General features: G+C 49.6%; 1 protein-coding gene across 1 annotated transcript; it reads right to left on the bottom strand.

Moving 5' to 3' along the window:
- Positions 1-3,513: 3,513 nt before the first annotated feature.
- On the bottom strand, positions 3,514-15,583 carry LOC148118249 (sialic acid-binding Ig-like lectin 12). Its single transcript, XM_087901234.1, has 7 exons — positions 15,102-15,583; positions 14,637-14,906; positions 14,397-14,444; positions 12,974-13,231; positions 11,386-11,479; positions 10,946-11,027; positions 3,514-5,410 (listed from the first exon to the last, which is right to left on the bottom strand). Exons 1-7 carry the CDS (start codon positions 15,529-15,531, stop codon positions 5,222-5,224), a joined length of 1,371 nt encoding a protein of 456 aa, XP_087757360.1. The 5' UTR covers positions 15,532-15,583; the 3' UTR covers positions 3,514-5,221.
- Positions 15,584-16,281: the final 698 nt, after the last annotated feature.

The raw sequence follows: 16,281 nt of genomic DNA, 5'->3' as shown, positions 1-16,281 counted from the left end.
TCTCACAGCTATAACAGAATACACGCCACAGTCAGCATGATGGTGCATGGAACACCTTGGTACATGGGGCGAGGGAAATCCTGATGTCACACTGCGCCTACAGTCAGGACGCAGAGAGGCTAATCTTGATGCTCGACTTACTTTTGATTCAGGCCAGGACCTCAGTCCCAGGATGTCTCCTCAGCACCAGCATGCCTCCTCCTTCCGCAGCCACAACTCTCTGGAAATGCCCGCTCGGACAAGTCCACAGCTGTGTCTCATTGGTGGTGCCTCGCCAGCCAAGTTGACAATATCAAGAATCATGCCCTCCCACCTGCATGTTCCGTTGTGTGTGTGCATGGCTGCCATTCGCTGCAGCGCGGGCAAGGCTGCAGACCAGCTCTGTCGTCTTCTCCTTCCTCCTCTACATGGGTTCTAGCATGGAGCTCAGGTCATCAGGCCTACTTAGCTTTACTCGCTGACCTGTCCTACCAGCCCCGAGGTTTTGATCATTGGTACCTGAATAGTGCTCTGTACATAGTGAATACTGATGAGTCTTTGAGGAGGCCATATATAGCTGAATGTGCTGTTGGTTTTTGTCAGCTTACACAAACCTAGACGTATTTGGGAAGAGGGCATCCTAACTGAGAACAATGCCTCCACAAGATTGGCCTATAGACAAACATGTGGGACTTTTCTTGATTAATTATTGGTATGAGAGGTCCCAGTCCACTGTGGGTGGTGCCACCCCTGGGCTACAGGTGGTCCTGGGTTATGTAGGAAACCAAGCTGAGCAAATAAAGAAGAGCAGGGCAGTAAGCAGCTTCTCCGTGGCCTGTGCGCGGCAGTAAGCAGCGTCTCCGTGGCCTGTGCGCAGTTCCTGACTCCAGGTTCCTGCCTGACTTCCTATCCTGACCTCCCTTCACGATAGACCCTCCCTTCTCCAAGTTGCTTCTTGTCTTGGTTCTTTATCACAGCTAAAGAAACTCTGACTAAGACGGCGGGTGAGGGGTTGAGCTGGTTAGGTACAGTGTCCTCTCCATGCAGGGCCATGGCCTGCTGCCCACAGAGCGCTCTAACCTCAGGATCCTTGGGATATTTATCATCATATTGGTGTCCCTGGGCAGTCCTATGTCTGTGGAATCCTGGTCTACACCCTGATTATATTTTGTTCCACCAGGTGACCATTGTTCTACATCATGGGGTCAGGGCTGGGCCTCATGACTCAGGAGATATGGCCACATGGAGAAACAGGCCAGGAACTGGACACCAGGGTTCTTAGGAGGCAGATAAGTAGATTTCCTGTACCAGTAGCTGGTGGGAGAGGGGCTCGTGATGTGGGAACTAGAGACAGACGTTGGAGGATGAGAAGATCTGCCATGCTTTCGGCAGAGTAGTCCACGTCTCACTTCACCGCTGTCTGTGATTATGGAGAGCTGGTTATCTGAGACACGGGGAGTCAGCCTTTCCTGTGCATGGCAGGGTGTCAAGCACTGGCCCTGGGGCCAGACCACTAGGTGCTATAGGAACACCCACCACCACTGTAGTTTAGATAGCTAAAACCATCTCCGGGCTACAAAGGTCAGGGTGAGGACACAAAACTGCCCTGGTATGAGATTCAGTATTAGTGATGGGGCTGGAGGAATGCCACAATGGTAAAATCTTGCCATGGAAGAATGAAGACTTAAATGCATATCCTACACCTGTGTGAAAACCATTCACGGCAGTGCGTGCCTGTAATCCCACACACCAGAGTGTGGCAGGTGTGTTCCAGGGTCTTCCTGGTCAGCCATCAGTCTAACTGAAATGGTAAACTCTAGGGCCGTGAGAGACTCCTAGAACATGAGGGTAAGCTGGACATGCTGACACACACCTTTTATCCCAGCACTGGAAGGTACCAGGCAGGTGGGTGCTAGGCCAGCCTGGTCTACACAGTGAGTCCTAGGAGAGCCAGGAGATACGTGAGAGAATGTGTCATAGCGGCAGTGGACGTGGCGACGGAGACGGTGAAGGCAGAGGTGATGGTATCAGCCAGCCTTCTGTTCCTCTAACAAATACCTGACTCACAGTTTTAGAACTTTCTGTTCATGGTCAGTTGCCCCCCATTGGTACTGGACCAGTGCCAAAGCAATACATTCTGGATTCTGGACAGAGTGGAAAGCAGAGAGAGAGCAAGGAACGAGGCTTCCAGTTCTCTCAGGGGTCTCCTCTCCAGTAACCTAGCTTACTCTCACTAGGCCCTTAAGGGTTTCACAACTCTCAATACCTTAGAGACTAAACCTCTACCTTGTTCTCTATAGAGAACATTCTAGGACCAATACGTAGCAGAAATTATGGTGACAGTGTTGGCACCACTGATGCTGATGCTGATGTTGGTGATGTGGGTATGGTGACAATACGTAAGAAAGTTGTGGTACCAGCAGGCCACATCCTCCATGGCTTCTGCTGTGCTTCCCTTGGTTGCGAGTGAGTTTCTCAGTTGGACGTCGTATTGTGTGGGGCAGCAAACAGACCTGCCTCCCTCCGTGGCCGACTGGGACCTGGGATTGTCAACTGAAACGAAGCCTTGTTTGGTCGGGTATTTTATCACAGCAACAGAAGTGAGACTAAAAAGGTGGGTTATGCTCATTGTTCCTCTGACATTAAAAGAAATTGAAACTAAAAACTGTGGGTGGAATGCTAGGGACTCTGGGCATGGAGGTTAAACCCCAGGGCCATCTCTTCCATGGAGGTTAAACTCAGAGTCACCTCTTCCATGGAGGTTAAACCCAGGACCATCTCTTCCATGGAGGTTAAGCCCAGGGTCATCTCTTTTACAGGCATGTGTGTGGGGAAGAGTCGGGTCCCTTTATCTCTTTCCCAGGACTTTAGGAACACAAGATATGACTTCTCCCCTCATTTCCTCCCTCAGGAGAAACCAGACATAAGAGTCCATGGCAGACCTAGAGGACACCCCAGCTGGGCAAGGAGGTAAAGGAGAGAAAGGGAGAGTAAGTCTCCCATGGGGACCGGCTGAACTGAACCAGTACAGGTCTGGGGAGGGAACCAGTCATTCTCAGTGAGAATAAGAAAACAAGGATTCCAGATGAATTGGAAGACCCCACGGGGGACCTGGACAAGGGGTGATATCATGGCAGCCTGGCCACTAGAAGCAGCACCTGCCAATCAGCCTGGCCAAGCTGGGTCAGGGTCGCGTGAGAGCTCCCGGCTCTGATCGCAGCTGTCTGTCTCAGTGAGTCAGTGCTCGATTGCTGTGAAGAGACACCATGGCCATGACAACGCTTATAAAGGAAAACGTTTAATTGGGGCTGGCTACAGTTCAGAGGTTTAGTCCACTATCATCATGGCAGGAAGCATGGTGGCAGGTAGGCAGACATGGTGCTGGAGAAGGAGCTGCAAGTTCTACATCCTGATCAACAGGCAGCAGGAAGAGGGAGTGACACCGGGCCTGGCTTGATCTTCTGAAACCTCAACCCCCACCCTCTGTGATGTACTTCCCCCAACAAGGCCACACCTCCGCTATAACACTCCCTATGAGTCTATAGGAGTCATTTTTATTCAAACAAAAGTATACATTAATAGTGGTGATAAGTATAACATGTACACCACAAATACAGGTTTAGTCCAGTTGTATGTTCACATGAAAGTGAAAAAATTGCAAAGTATGTTAAGTATTACCAGTTTTTCCTCTTATGTTAGTTTCCTTATGCCTTTTATTCTAAAGCGTTTTTCCTTCACAAAAGACATTCATTGTTTTTTTTAAAAATAAAGTCTGGAAAAGGACACTTTGAGCAGCTCCTCAGCATCCACAGTGCTCTGTCTGCCACTTTCTCTGAGCTGTTTTCAACAATATATTGAAAATAGCAAAGCATTGAGCGGTGTCTCTGTCAGATTGTCAGTCTATAATCTATCTCTCATCTATCTATCTATCTCTCATCTATCTATCTATCTATCTATCTATCTATCTATCGATCATCTATCTATCTATCTGTCTATCTATCTATCTCTCATCTATCTATCTATCTATCTATCTATCTATCGATCGATCTCTTATCTGTCAATCATCTATCTATTTAACTTACATCTACCACTTATCTTTTATACCTATCTTCCATCTACCTTTCTATCATATTTATCATCTATTTATCTTATGTCTACCATTTATTTTTATATATAATCTGTCGTCTATCATCTATTTACATCTACCTTTCTATCATCTATCATCTACTTTTCTATCTATCTATCTATCTCTGTCATCCACCCATCTATATCTAGTTTTGGTTTGAATGTACATAGTCCATACAGGCTTATATATTTGGCTACTTGGTACCCAGCTGATGCCAATATTTTCTGAAGCCACAGAGCCTTTCAGACATGTGGGCCAATTTGTAGAAGTAGGTATCTGGGGCTGGGCCTGGAAGATATCTACTTCTGGTTCTGGCCTGAACCCACTGTTTCCTGATCCACCAAGATGTGTGGAGTCTCCACCACATGTACCCACTGTCTTGAGCATCACATTGCCCTGCTCACCATGAAAGCCTGAAACCATGGGCCAGAATAAACCTCTCCAGCCTTCATGTTTCTGTGTTTGTCAACAAGACAAGAGAAGTAACTAATACATACAACATGAAACTAGAAAAGGGACTGTTTGGGTAGAGAAAGGGGACTCATAACTAACAGAATACAGACAGAAGAGGGTATCAGGGATGAGTAAGGTCAAAGTCCATGATACACTTGGAAGAAAACATAACAACTTCTCATGGTGTAAACGATATGTGCTAATTTTTAAACAAAAATTAAATCTAAAAAACTAACCTAGGGACTGGAGAGATGGCTCGGTGGCTACTCTTGCAGAGGACTTGGGTTCAATCCCTAGCACCCCTGTGGCAGTTCACAACCTCTGTGACTCCCGTTCCAGGAGATCTGATGACCTCTGCAGGCACAAGGCATGTAGGTGGTGCACAGACATACAAGCAGGCAAAACATCCACACACAAACAATCAAAATAAAGTCAAGCTTTGGTTTCCTGGGCACAACCGTGGTTGTCAGAGCCTGGGAGTCAGTGGACAAGACGTGCAGGGCGTGAGCAGCAGCAGAACTCCGGTGCGATAGAGGAATGGCTCTGAAGTCCTGTGCACACAGACCTAGTGGACTCTGTCCTTCTCCGGAGCCAGCCAGGATCCGGAGTCTCTTTCACCCTGTGGTAGCCATGCTCCTCCAGTCATGGCCACAGCCATGCAGGTCACTTGTGGAACTTTATCTCTGAGTACTCAGTGGCGGTGTCCTGCTGCCCCTGTGGACTCCTGGGCTTCATCTCATGAAAGCTGAGGGATGCATAATGTATCTCTTCCTCTGTGGCCGAGGATGGCGTCTCAGCTGCAGAAGGCAGGGGTTCAGAGCTGTTGTCTGCCTGGGGTTCAACCAGGGGACTCTGTAAAGAAAGGACAAGAGTCAGGGAAGGATGGCAGGGACCTTTGAGAGCCCTCATCCACTCACCTACATACATTTTAAATTTTAAATGACATGTATGTGTGTAGAGGTGTGTGTACATGTGGTGCAGTGCCTACAGAGTCCAGAAGAGGGCATCTGATTCCCTAGAGCTGGAGTTAAAGGAGGCTGTGAGCTGCCAATGGGGATGCTGGGAACTGAACTTGGGTCTGCTAGAGCAACACACTCTTGTGACTGCTGGGCCAGCTCTCTAGGCTCCCATGTGCATTTTTGTTGAAATCTTTCATTCCTGCTTTCTCCAAGCATTTAATACTTAATGAGCACCCGGTCTTCTTAGCTCCACCAGTAAGATATTATTTTGTCTCTATTTTATATAACTGAAGATGAGAAGGAAATAGCAACTTGTACAGACTCTCTGGCCAACCTGGTGCACAGCTGCCCTTCTAGACTCAGGAGACAGAGGCAGGAGACTCACTTCAAGTTCAAGGCCAACCTCAACCATCATAACAGACCATAAAGAGAAACTCAAACGAAAATCTCAGTCAAAACTATAATCCAGTTTTTCTGACTCCAACACCTAGTATTGTGCTAGGAACACGTGTGTGAGATTCTTAGGTGGTGCTTGAATGATCCAAGGTGGAATGGCTGTGCTAGGCATAGGACCATGGCCTCTTTTATTTATTTACTGTTGGTTTTTTGAGACAGGGTTTCTCTGTAGCTTTGGAGCCTGTCCTGTACTCACTCTGTAGAGCAGACTGGCTTCAAACTCACAGAGATCCTCCTGTCTCTGCCTCCTGAGTACTGGGATTAAAGGCATGCACCACCACTGACCAGCAAGACAATGCTTTTAATTAATACATAAAACCCAAGGAGTGTCCAAGTTTAACCCTGCCTACATTTACTGTTTTAAAAGTAATTGTCTTTTATTTGTATGTGTGTGTGTGTGTGCGTGCGTGTTTGAGAGAAAGAGAGAGAGAGAGAGAGAGAGAGAGAGAGAGAGAGAGAGAGAGAGAGAAACAGGTAAGTGTAGTACCCAAGGATGTCAAAAGAGGGTGTTGGATCCCGTGGATCCAGAGTTACTGGCAGATGTGAGCTCCTAATGTGGGTGCTGAAATTGAACTTGGGTCTTCTGCAGGAGCAGAGAGCTCTTTTAAACTCCGAGCTATCTCGCCAGCTCTCTTGCCTACCTTTAAACGTACCCAGGACACTAACAGTTGTCTAGAGCAGGGCAAAATCCTTGGACACAAACTCTATTTATAATAAAGCGTGGTGGGTGATGTACTGAAGAGCCACATTTTCTTAAAGGTCAGGTGGTGGTGGCACATGCCTTTAACTACAGTACTTGGGAGGCAGAGGCATCTCTATGAGTTTGAAGCCAGCCTGGTCTAGAGAGAAAGTTACAGAACAGCCGGGGCTGTTGCACAGAGAAACCTTGTCTTGAAAAGAAAAAAAGGAAAAGGAAAACCATGGGCCACACCTCATGGTCTCGGGGCCATGGCTACTGCCCAGTCGCACAGGAGCGTGTTGTACCACATGCTGCAGGTAATCAAACGGTGCAGCGAATAACCAAAGCTCAGACTCAGAAGTATGGTGTCCACAGAATGGGTTTTGCTTTGATGTGATCTCAAAGTTAAAAACTTCTAAACTGGGCTGGCAAGATGGCTCAAGGGGTAAAGGTGATTGCTGTCAAGGCTGAGGACCTGAGTTCAATCCCTGGAACCCACAAAGTGGAAGAAGAGAACCAACTCCTGAAAGTTGTCCTCTGACCTCCACATTTACACCCTGGCTTGCGTATGCATGCACGCACGCACGCACACACATACACATGCATACATGCGCGCACACACACACAATAAATAATAAAATCTTGAAAACTCATAGATCTAAAAATTCATAACTGGAAACATTGTGAGCCTGAAACATTTGCACCTGGACACTCAATCCTTGTCAATCAGAAAATGGTACACGGAGATGGAGAAATGGCTCCAAGGTTAGGAGAATACACTGCTCTGCCGGAGAGCCAGAGTTCAATTCCCAGCATCCACGTCACCTGTAACTCCAGCTCCTGGGGATCTGGCTCCCTCTTCTGTCCTCCATAGGTACTGCACTCAAGAGTGTGTATTCACACAAGTAATTAAACAATAATAGTAATATGGAAGGGAGGGAGGGAGGAGGAAGGAAGGAAGAAAAAGTGTTTGTCCTTTTGTAACTGCTTTGATTTTTGTCATTTTGCACTCCTTTTTTTTTTTTTTGCCCCAGACTGTTTCCTCTCATCTCTTCACCCTCGGAGATGGGCACCTCTCTCCTGTTTGCTCAGGGCAAACATCTGAGTCAGCTTCTGACCTCTTTCACCCAGCATCCTTCACTCCTGCCCACACTCGTTCCCTTCCTTTTGGCTCCATGAGCTGCCCACCAGCCTGCCCAGATTCCCTCCACATCCTCTCCAGTCTCCTTCCTAAGCCTCTGCCTTGTTCTTCCTTTGTGAAAGGTTTTCCTCCTGTTGCATCCAGAGGCATCTACAAAAATTAGAGTGTTCCTTCTCCATGGAGGTTGCAGCTAGGTTGTTCCTTTTCGCTCTTAAAGTGGTTTGCTCAGACTTGATTTACACACTCAACTTCTCCAAACTCACTTCCTGTGGAGGAGGCCCATGCTTCCTTTGTCTCTTCACACAGCCCTGGGGGCCACTTTCTCACTAGCTGGCTGTCTCCTGTTTCTGAGAATTGGTGCTTGCTCCTCCCTCACCTGGAATAATCAAATGGCAGAATCCAGTCTCCCTCATCACTAACCAAAACCACAGTCAACCTACAGAAAATGTTTAGAAGCCATGCATCAGGCAAGGGACTAAGAATCAAAGTTGATAAAGAATATCTCAACAACAAACCCCACCTGAGAAATAGACAAAGACCTCGAATGGACTTTTCTCCAGAAAGATACACAGAAAAGAGATATTCACTACTACTACTACTACTATTATTATTAGAAAATGTACAGTTAAATCAAAAAGAAATAACACCTCACATTCATTGGGATATCCACTATTAAAATAATACAAAAGAAAACAGAAAATAGCCAGCGTTGATGGAGAAATGGGAACCTTGTGTACTTGAGATGAAATGTAAAATGGTTAAACCACCATGGAAAATAGTATGACAAGTTCTCAAAAAATGAAAAGTGGAACTAATGACCCAACAACACAGGCATATAGCTAAAATAATTGAAGATGCAGTCTTGGTCTTTCACATTTATGAATGTGCGCAACACAACAGTGAACACACAGAAGAAACTCAGAAGTTGGCTAAAAAACATACACACAATGGGATATTACCAACCCTCTAGAAAGGCAGGCAATCTTGTAGTATGCCGCCACATGACGGATCCCGAGCACATGTGTTCAGTAAGGAAAAACAGCCACTAAAGGACAAATACAGTGTGGTCCCATATAGTAGGTATCTGCAGGAGTCAAATTCACAGAGTGAGAGAGAGGAGTGATGGGGGCCAGGGGCTTGGGAAGCAAAAGCTGGGGAAACAGTGGACGCTGTCACTCAGTGTGAACTTTCAGTTTTTCAGTATGAAAAATCCTAGGCACCTGTTGCTCAACTGTATGTGCAAAAAGGACAGCAATGATGAGTTTTATGCTACATGGGGTTACCAAAATCTAGCAGCGATGGCAGGGAGGGAGGGAGAGAGGGAGGGACAGATAGAGAGAGAGAGAGGATAGATAGGAAACGAACTAGTCATACAGCCTATCTTCCCAGCAATAAATCTTTTACATCATATCCATACATTGGTCTTTGTTGTTTGAGTGGTTTGATATAACCACCCCTGGCTACAATAAACACGACTGAGTTCAGGGTTCTTTAAGGATCTTCAAAGATGGGTCCCTGGCACCTGGTGTGCTGGCTCCTTTGCATGGACACAGTATTTCACAAATAGATAACATGATGGGACCTAGAGTAATGTCTCAGAGACAAAGTTCTCCCTGTGAAAACATGGAGGCCAGAGGCTGGACCCCTAGAAACGACATGAATGCCAAGTGGGTGTGGTGGCACACCTGTGATTCCCACTTTAGGAAGCAGGGGTGGGGGCTCCCTACAGCAAGCTGTCTAGTAGATGAGCCATATCAGCGATCTCTGGGGTTGACTGGGTGGTGTCGCCTCAGTGACAAGGTGGAAGAGCCAATGAGGGTGATCCCTAAGATCGACCTCAAGTTTCCACTTGCATGAGTATCCACATGCATGCACACTGTCTCTCTCTCTCACACACACACACACACACACACACACACACACACACTGTCTCAATAACTGATACTTCGTCACCATCTTAATTTGCATCTGAGGAAAGCTTCCCATGTCACCATGTGGGGTTGAGGAGTTTGGGTCTTTATGTTCTAAATCAGTGAATGAGTCAGTTCCAGCCCACTGCCCATTTTTACAAATAAAGCTTTATTAGCACACAGCAGGCATGAGCTACATACGGCCTATGGTGCTTTTCATGTTACAGCAGCAAAGCTGAGCATCTGCAGCATCAGCCCACCCTCCCTGAGCACTTTTGGAGAAGATGCTGTATTCTGAGGGGTCCAGGAACAGTTATTCAGATGCAGAGGAAGTGGATAAAGCTAATAACTTGGTCATGGTAGCAGACAGAGGAGGCCAAGGGCTAGGGAAGGGGAAGGAGAAAGAGGAGGAGACACCTGAGAGACACAGAGAGACACTGAGAGAGGGAGAGTTAGAAGATGAAAGAGAGGAATATAGAAAGAAGAAGAAAATGGGGGAAGAGGAGAGAGACGGACAGAGGAGATAGAGGGAGAGGAGAGGGGGGAAGGAAGAAGAGGGACACAGAGAGAGAGAGAGAGAGAGAGAGAGACAGACAGACAGACAGACAGACAGACAGACGGAGAAATAGAGGAAAAGAGGGAGAGACAAAAACAGAAAGAGAGGGAAAAGAAAAAGAAAGAGGGGAGGAGGAGGGAGAGACCCAGAGAAAGTCTAAGAGACAGAGGGAGATGGGAAAGGAAAGATAGAGTTGAAGAGAGAAAAACTAAAAGAGAAAAAAGAGACAGAAAGATAGAGAGAGAGAAAGGGAGGAACAGAGACAAAGGAAGAGAAGAGGAAGAGAGAGAGAGAAAGAGAGGGGGAGTGACAGAGAGCGAGGCAGACAGTCTCTCTCTCTCTCTCTCTCTCTCTCTCTCTCTCTCTCTCTCTCTCTCTCTCTTTCTCTCTGTCATGGCAGGAGCCAAAATGCAGAAAGGGCCCTGCAGCTTGATATCTTGATGAGAGAAACCGGATGAGAACCCATGAACTTGATGTAGAACAGGAGAAAAGGAGAGAGATAGCCAAGTTCTCCTGCCTTCCTGGTCAGAGAACAAGCAGTGAGGACGGGTCTGCAATTATCAGATTGGGGATGAACTAGAGAGGTCTGCTTGCAGGACTCCCAACTTGGGCCACACTCAGTGGAACAATCTGGGATCCATCTCAGGGGTGGTATCCAGGCAAGAGGAAGCATGCTGGTCACTCACCTGAGAAACCGAGCCCGTGAGGGCGTTTGGATCTGGAGGTTCTGCAGCTGATCTGGCTGGTCTCCTCCTACAGGATCTCACCCTGGGTGCAAGGACAGCAGGGAACCTCTCAGTGTGGGCAGGAGGAGCGCAGCTGGCATTCTCCCCCCACACACTACTTGCAATTAAGCCACCGGTCAAGGTGCCCAGTGGTCCTGTTACAGAGGTTCCAGTGTTGGAAGGTGGCTGCCACCATCTGGGACAGTGGGGCCTGAGGGTTGCAACACTCCAGACTCCCCCCCCCCCCCCACACACACAGAGACCACATGCCTAAACCATGCTCCACCCGACCTCAGGCTTCCCACTGTCCAGGGCCCCCTCTGGGCCTGGGCTCACGGTCATGTACCGGGTTTCCCCCTCGTCACCCCAGGTTCTCTGTCCCCACTGACACTGATACTCACGCCAGGAGGAGGACGCAGCAAAGCAGGCAGAGGAGGACTGTGGCGCCGGCACCCGCGAAGGCACCCATCGTCGCTTCAGACAAAGTTGTACCGCCTGGAGAAAGAAAACCCTAAGAGACCTCCCCTCTTCTCCTACCTCCCCTAGCCCCTGCAGGAAGCCGGGCCTCCTGCTTTCCTCACCCCTAGTTCAGAAACCAGAACCTGACTGGAAGGGACGGATGGAAGGACCAGAGGTGGCAAGGGGGACATGAAAAGGCTAGGCAGCAGCTTGTCTTGATTTAGTTTGGTATCTTGTTCAGCATAGGATCATTTTGCATATTTATTGGATCATTAAATGTCTCTCAGTATATGTTTGTACCTGGGTTTCAACCCCAGTTTCACAAACAGGCAAAGGAATATTCCATCACAGCCAGATGTGTGAAAAATGTCTGTCATTTCAGCTATCTCTGAGGCTAAGCCAGGAGGATCTCAAGTTCGAGGGTGTTTGGGTTAGAGACTGAGTTCAATGACTGCCTGGGCAACTTGGTGAAACCCTATCTCCAAATACAAATCAAAGAGGGCTGGAGATACAGGTCAGCTGTTGAATGCCTGCCTAGAATCCCCCAGTGAGGGGCTGAGGTGTGGCTCAATGGTAGAGCTCTGCCTAGAATCCCCCCACTATTGAGGGGCTGGAATGTGGCTCAGTGGTAGAGCCCTGACTAGAATTCCCCCACTATTGAGGGGCTGGGATGTGACTCAGTGATAGAGCCCCTGCCTAGAGTCCCCCAGTGAGGGACTGGAGTGTGGCTCAGTGGTAGAGCCCTAACTAGAATTCCCCCACTATTGAGGGGCTGGGATGTGACTCAGTGATAGAGCCCCTGCCTAGAATCCCCCAGTGAGGGGCTGAGGTGTGGCTCAGTGGTAGAGCCCCTGCCTAGAGTCCCCCAGTGAGGAGCTGAGGTGTGGCTCAGGGGTAGAGCCCCTGCCTAGAATCCTCCAGTGAGGAGCTGAGGTGTGGCTCAGGGGTAGAGCCCCTGCCTAGAATCCCCCAGTGAGGGGCTGGAATGTGGCTCAGTGGTAGAGCCCTGCCTAGAATCCCCCAGTGAGGGGCTGGAATGTGGCTCAGTGGTAGAGCCCTGCCTAGAATCCCCCAGTGAGGGGCTGGAATGTGGCTCAGTGGTAGAGCCCTGCCTAGAATCCCCCAGTGAGGGGCTGAACCACTACACAGGTTTGACTACTGAGGTGTTTTGCATTTGTTTTTATGCTGCTTTGTTTTGGTTCAGCTTTCTCTTGAATTTTATGCTCTTGGCAAATTCCCCTTCCTCCTGGCCTACAGAAGCAAGGACCTTGTGTGCACAGCTCACCCATCTAAGTCCCAGCCCCTCTCCTCAGGATTTGCTGCGTCCTGGGGTGACTCCCCTCCCCGACCCGCACACCCTCCTTGTAGCAGGAATAAGATAGTGAGACTCTAAATCTTTTCAGTCCTCACAGCTCTGCACAACCTGGAGCTCAGCTCCCCTTGAAGCTAAGGGGACTTATGGGAAGACCACAGGATGGGCCTGGTGTTGACCTCCTCCTGCTGCCTGCCTCTGGCCCCGGGGTCACTCACGCTGTAGATGCAGGCTCAGGGAAAAGTGCTGGGAGCCCAGGGCGTGCTGAGCTTGGCAGGTGTACACTCCTTCATGCTTGAGATGTACCAGAAACAGCTCCAGGGACCCAGGTTCGGGCAGCTTCGAGGGGAACAGACTCAGGTTATCCAAGGTCCAGCTCAGGTTTGCAGGGGGATTGCTGTCGGTGTTGCAGAACAGGCGTAGAGACTGGCCCTCAGAGACAAAAAGAGATGATCCGTTCTCTGGGGTTATGAATTCTGTAGAGAAGGAGACAGAGCCAGTGTGATGAGATTAAGAGAAGGGACCCTAGAGTCCAGAAAGGGGGACTGACACCCCAGTAGGGAGGAGAGGACAGGGAAACACAAACTTTTCCCAGCACCACAGCAAGAATCTAAGCCTGTTTTATTTCAGTGTGAGCTGCCTGGTCGTACGCCTCAGAATTGGAGAGAACATATGATCCAGGCTATGTTTGGAACCGATGATGAGACAGTCAGACAAATGTGTGTGGCGGGGAATGAGAGCGAGAGCGAGAGCGAGAGAGAGAGAGAGAGAGAGAGAGAGAGAGAGAGAGAATTGAAGACAGTGTCTCAAGTGGCCCAGATTAGTTCCAAACTCATGATGAAGAAGAATGACCTTGAATGACCACCATGCCCAGCTTATGTGGTCCTGGAGATGGAACCCAGTCACCCAGTCAGGACTTTGGGCTTGCTTGGCAAGTGTTTTTTCATCAGTTAAGCCACATTCCCTGCATTTAGTTTATTACTCAGACACACACTTGTGGTCGTAGATACACAGATATCCATTCACTGCTCATTGCTGGCGGCAGAACGAACACCCTGCCCTTACTACGCATTGGTATGAGAAACCCACAGGACTGGATCCATCTGTGCTGGGTACTGCAGTCTTGGAGACCAAAGATCATCTCTGCTAATGACATCTTGTTCCTCTCAGAACCTCAGGGGGACAAGGCCAGGCTCGGCCTGCCGATGTAGACAGGACACTGATTGCTTACAGTTTGGAGACTGAGTGTCTGAGAACAGAGCACTGTGTGTGTCCTCAGTGTCTGACCATGTAGCTGTGTCTCTGCACAAGAACCCAGAGCACAGCTTTGAGGGCATGCAGGCAGATCCATAAAAAGGGAGAAGGTTCTGGATGGGGTGGTTCTGCTGTGTGCATGTTACCCTGTGCCTGTGGTGGTCAAGGGCATGTGCAGATCTGGGGGAGCGAGAGGTGGACACTGACTGGTGCCTTCAGAGAGGATGGTCCAGTGGTTCCTCAACAGGGAGCCTCCAACTGCAGGTGAGCTCAGAATGTGGAAGAATAATTCCTGTCTGAGCTGAAGAGGTGCCGTATCTCCTACCCAGGAATAATTTTTGTCTGAGCGGAAGAGGTGCCATATCTCCTACCCAGGAAAGCTCCTACCTGAGTCAGCTCCTTGAGAGATGGTCACAGTCAGATTCTTTGGAGCATCTAAGAGAGAATGACAGAATAGAGTCATCAACCACCCTCCGTCCACAGACGCTGTCTAGGTGGGTATGGATGGGCCCATCATCCTGACATGCCCCCTTATCAAGATTTTTGGACCCAGTCTCCAGACCCTGACTCCACCCTGGGGAACACTCTGCCTTAGAAAAACAGGCAGACCACCCAGCCCAGCCTCACATGACACGTTGAGACAGATGGTCTTTCTTGTGGTCACACCAGCTCCAGGCAGGGTCACCTGACAAGTGAGGTTGGTGCCATGGTCCCGGGGCTGGGGGGTGACAGTCAGCACTGAGGGACCAGCGGTGTTGGTGCTCAAGAGTGACACAGAGGAACCAGTCCAGGAGAAGGTGGGGGACCCACAGGCCCAAGGCGCAGAGCAGGTGAGGTTGCTGGGACGGCCAGCCTCCAGGGTCTCCGGGATAAGGATGTCGGGGGTTTTCGTGAGGTCTGGTGAGGAGAGGGGAGACATGGAGGATCAGGATGGGGTGAGGCGCAGCTTCAGGGGAAGCCCCGGCTCTGATACAGCTTCTCCCCTGAACCCCGATGCTCAGACCCACTGCTCCCAGGATGGAGTCCTACCCCAGCCCTGCCCTGTGGCGCCCATGGCTTTCCCTGGTGGCTTCTCTGCAAGCCCCACCTGACCTGTCACTTGCAGAGTCATCTTGTTCTGAACATAATTAAACCTCGCTGTTCCTCTCTCCAGGCGAAAGAAGTATGACCCCGCATCATCCTTCCTGGTCTCTCTGATTTCCAGGGAGCAGTTGTTCTTCAGTGGTTCTCCGAGCAGGAAGAATCGGCCCCGGGTCCTCTCCTTTGCTGGCCGCTGTGGGTTATTTGTGGCCACTGAGGAATCCTTCTCTGTGTTGGCTCCCTCCCGGAACCAGTATCCATGAGCTGAGTATGATTTAGTCCATTCCTTATCGGGGTAGGAGAAGTTACAGGGTACAAGGATGCACAGGCCCTCTTGCACCACCACCTCCCTTTTCACATCCAGGCTGTAACCCTCCATGGCCTCAGGCCCACACTCTCCCTCCTTCATCCCCCAGAGCAGCAGCAGCAGCAGCGGCAGCATGTCGAGCTGAAGCTGCAGGGCCACCACAAGTCTGACTCTCTGGGCTCTTCTCTGAGGAACTAAGAGATGCAAGACCTGGAGGAAGCCCCACCCGAAGCAGGGGTGAGGCCAGGACAGTGGCCGCCTTGGGAGGAGGAGCTTCAGACCCAGGCACTGCCAGGGCCCTTGGGCTGTGAAGATCAGCTACCCACCACCCAGATCTACTCCTGAGGCCAAAGAAGGCAACTGCCTCTCTCAAATTAACCCATACAGGGCCTGATCCTGTCTTCTTTCTCTCTGTACTAACCTTGGCCTTTGAGTGACATTTCCTACCCAGTGAAAATGGATTTGCTTCATCCAGAGCCCCCAGAGCCTCCCCTGAGGCTGATGATACTTGTGGAGTTGGGGATGAATCTAGGGCATAGGGGAGAAGAGGGACTGGGAGATGCAGACTGGGGAGCAACAAGCCTCTCCTCTCTCCTAGAGAGAGCAGTTTCTCATGGGCACACCCTCTGTACAGTGACCTGGGCTGTGTTCCCAGAGCACCACTGTACACTGGGAGACAGAACCCAGGCCCCTGGAGCCTCAGTGGAGGAGCCACAGATTGAGTGACAGCTGCTCCGAAGGAGGAGATGTGAGCATTCTTCCTACGGAAACCCGCCAAGGGCTCTGGAGATGCAGCTCTCTTGTAGAATGTCTGCTTTGCACGCACAGAGCGCTAGGCTTCACCTCCAGCACCACACAAACTGTGCGTGGTAGAATCTGCCTGCA

This window comes from Myodes glareolus, chromosome 24 (assembly GCF_982192425.1).
Source record: "Myodes glareolus chromosome 24, mMyoGla1.1, whole genome shotgun sequence".
In the NCBI taxonomy this organism is placed as follows: Eukaryota; Metazoa; Chordata; class Mammalia; order Rodentia; family Cricetidae; genus Myodes; species Myodes glareolus.
This window is presented reverse-complemented; position numbering and strand designations above follow the sequence as displayed.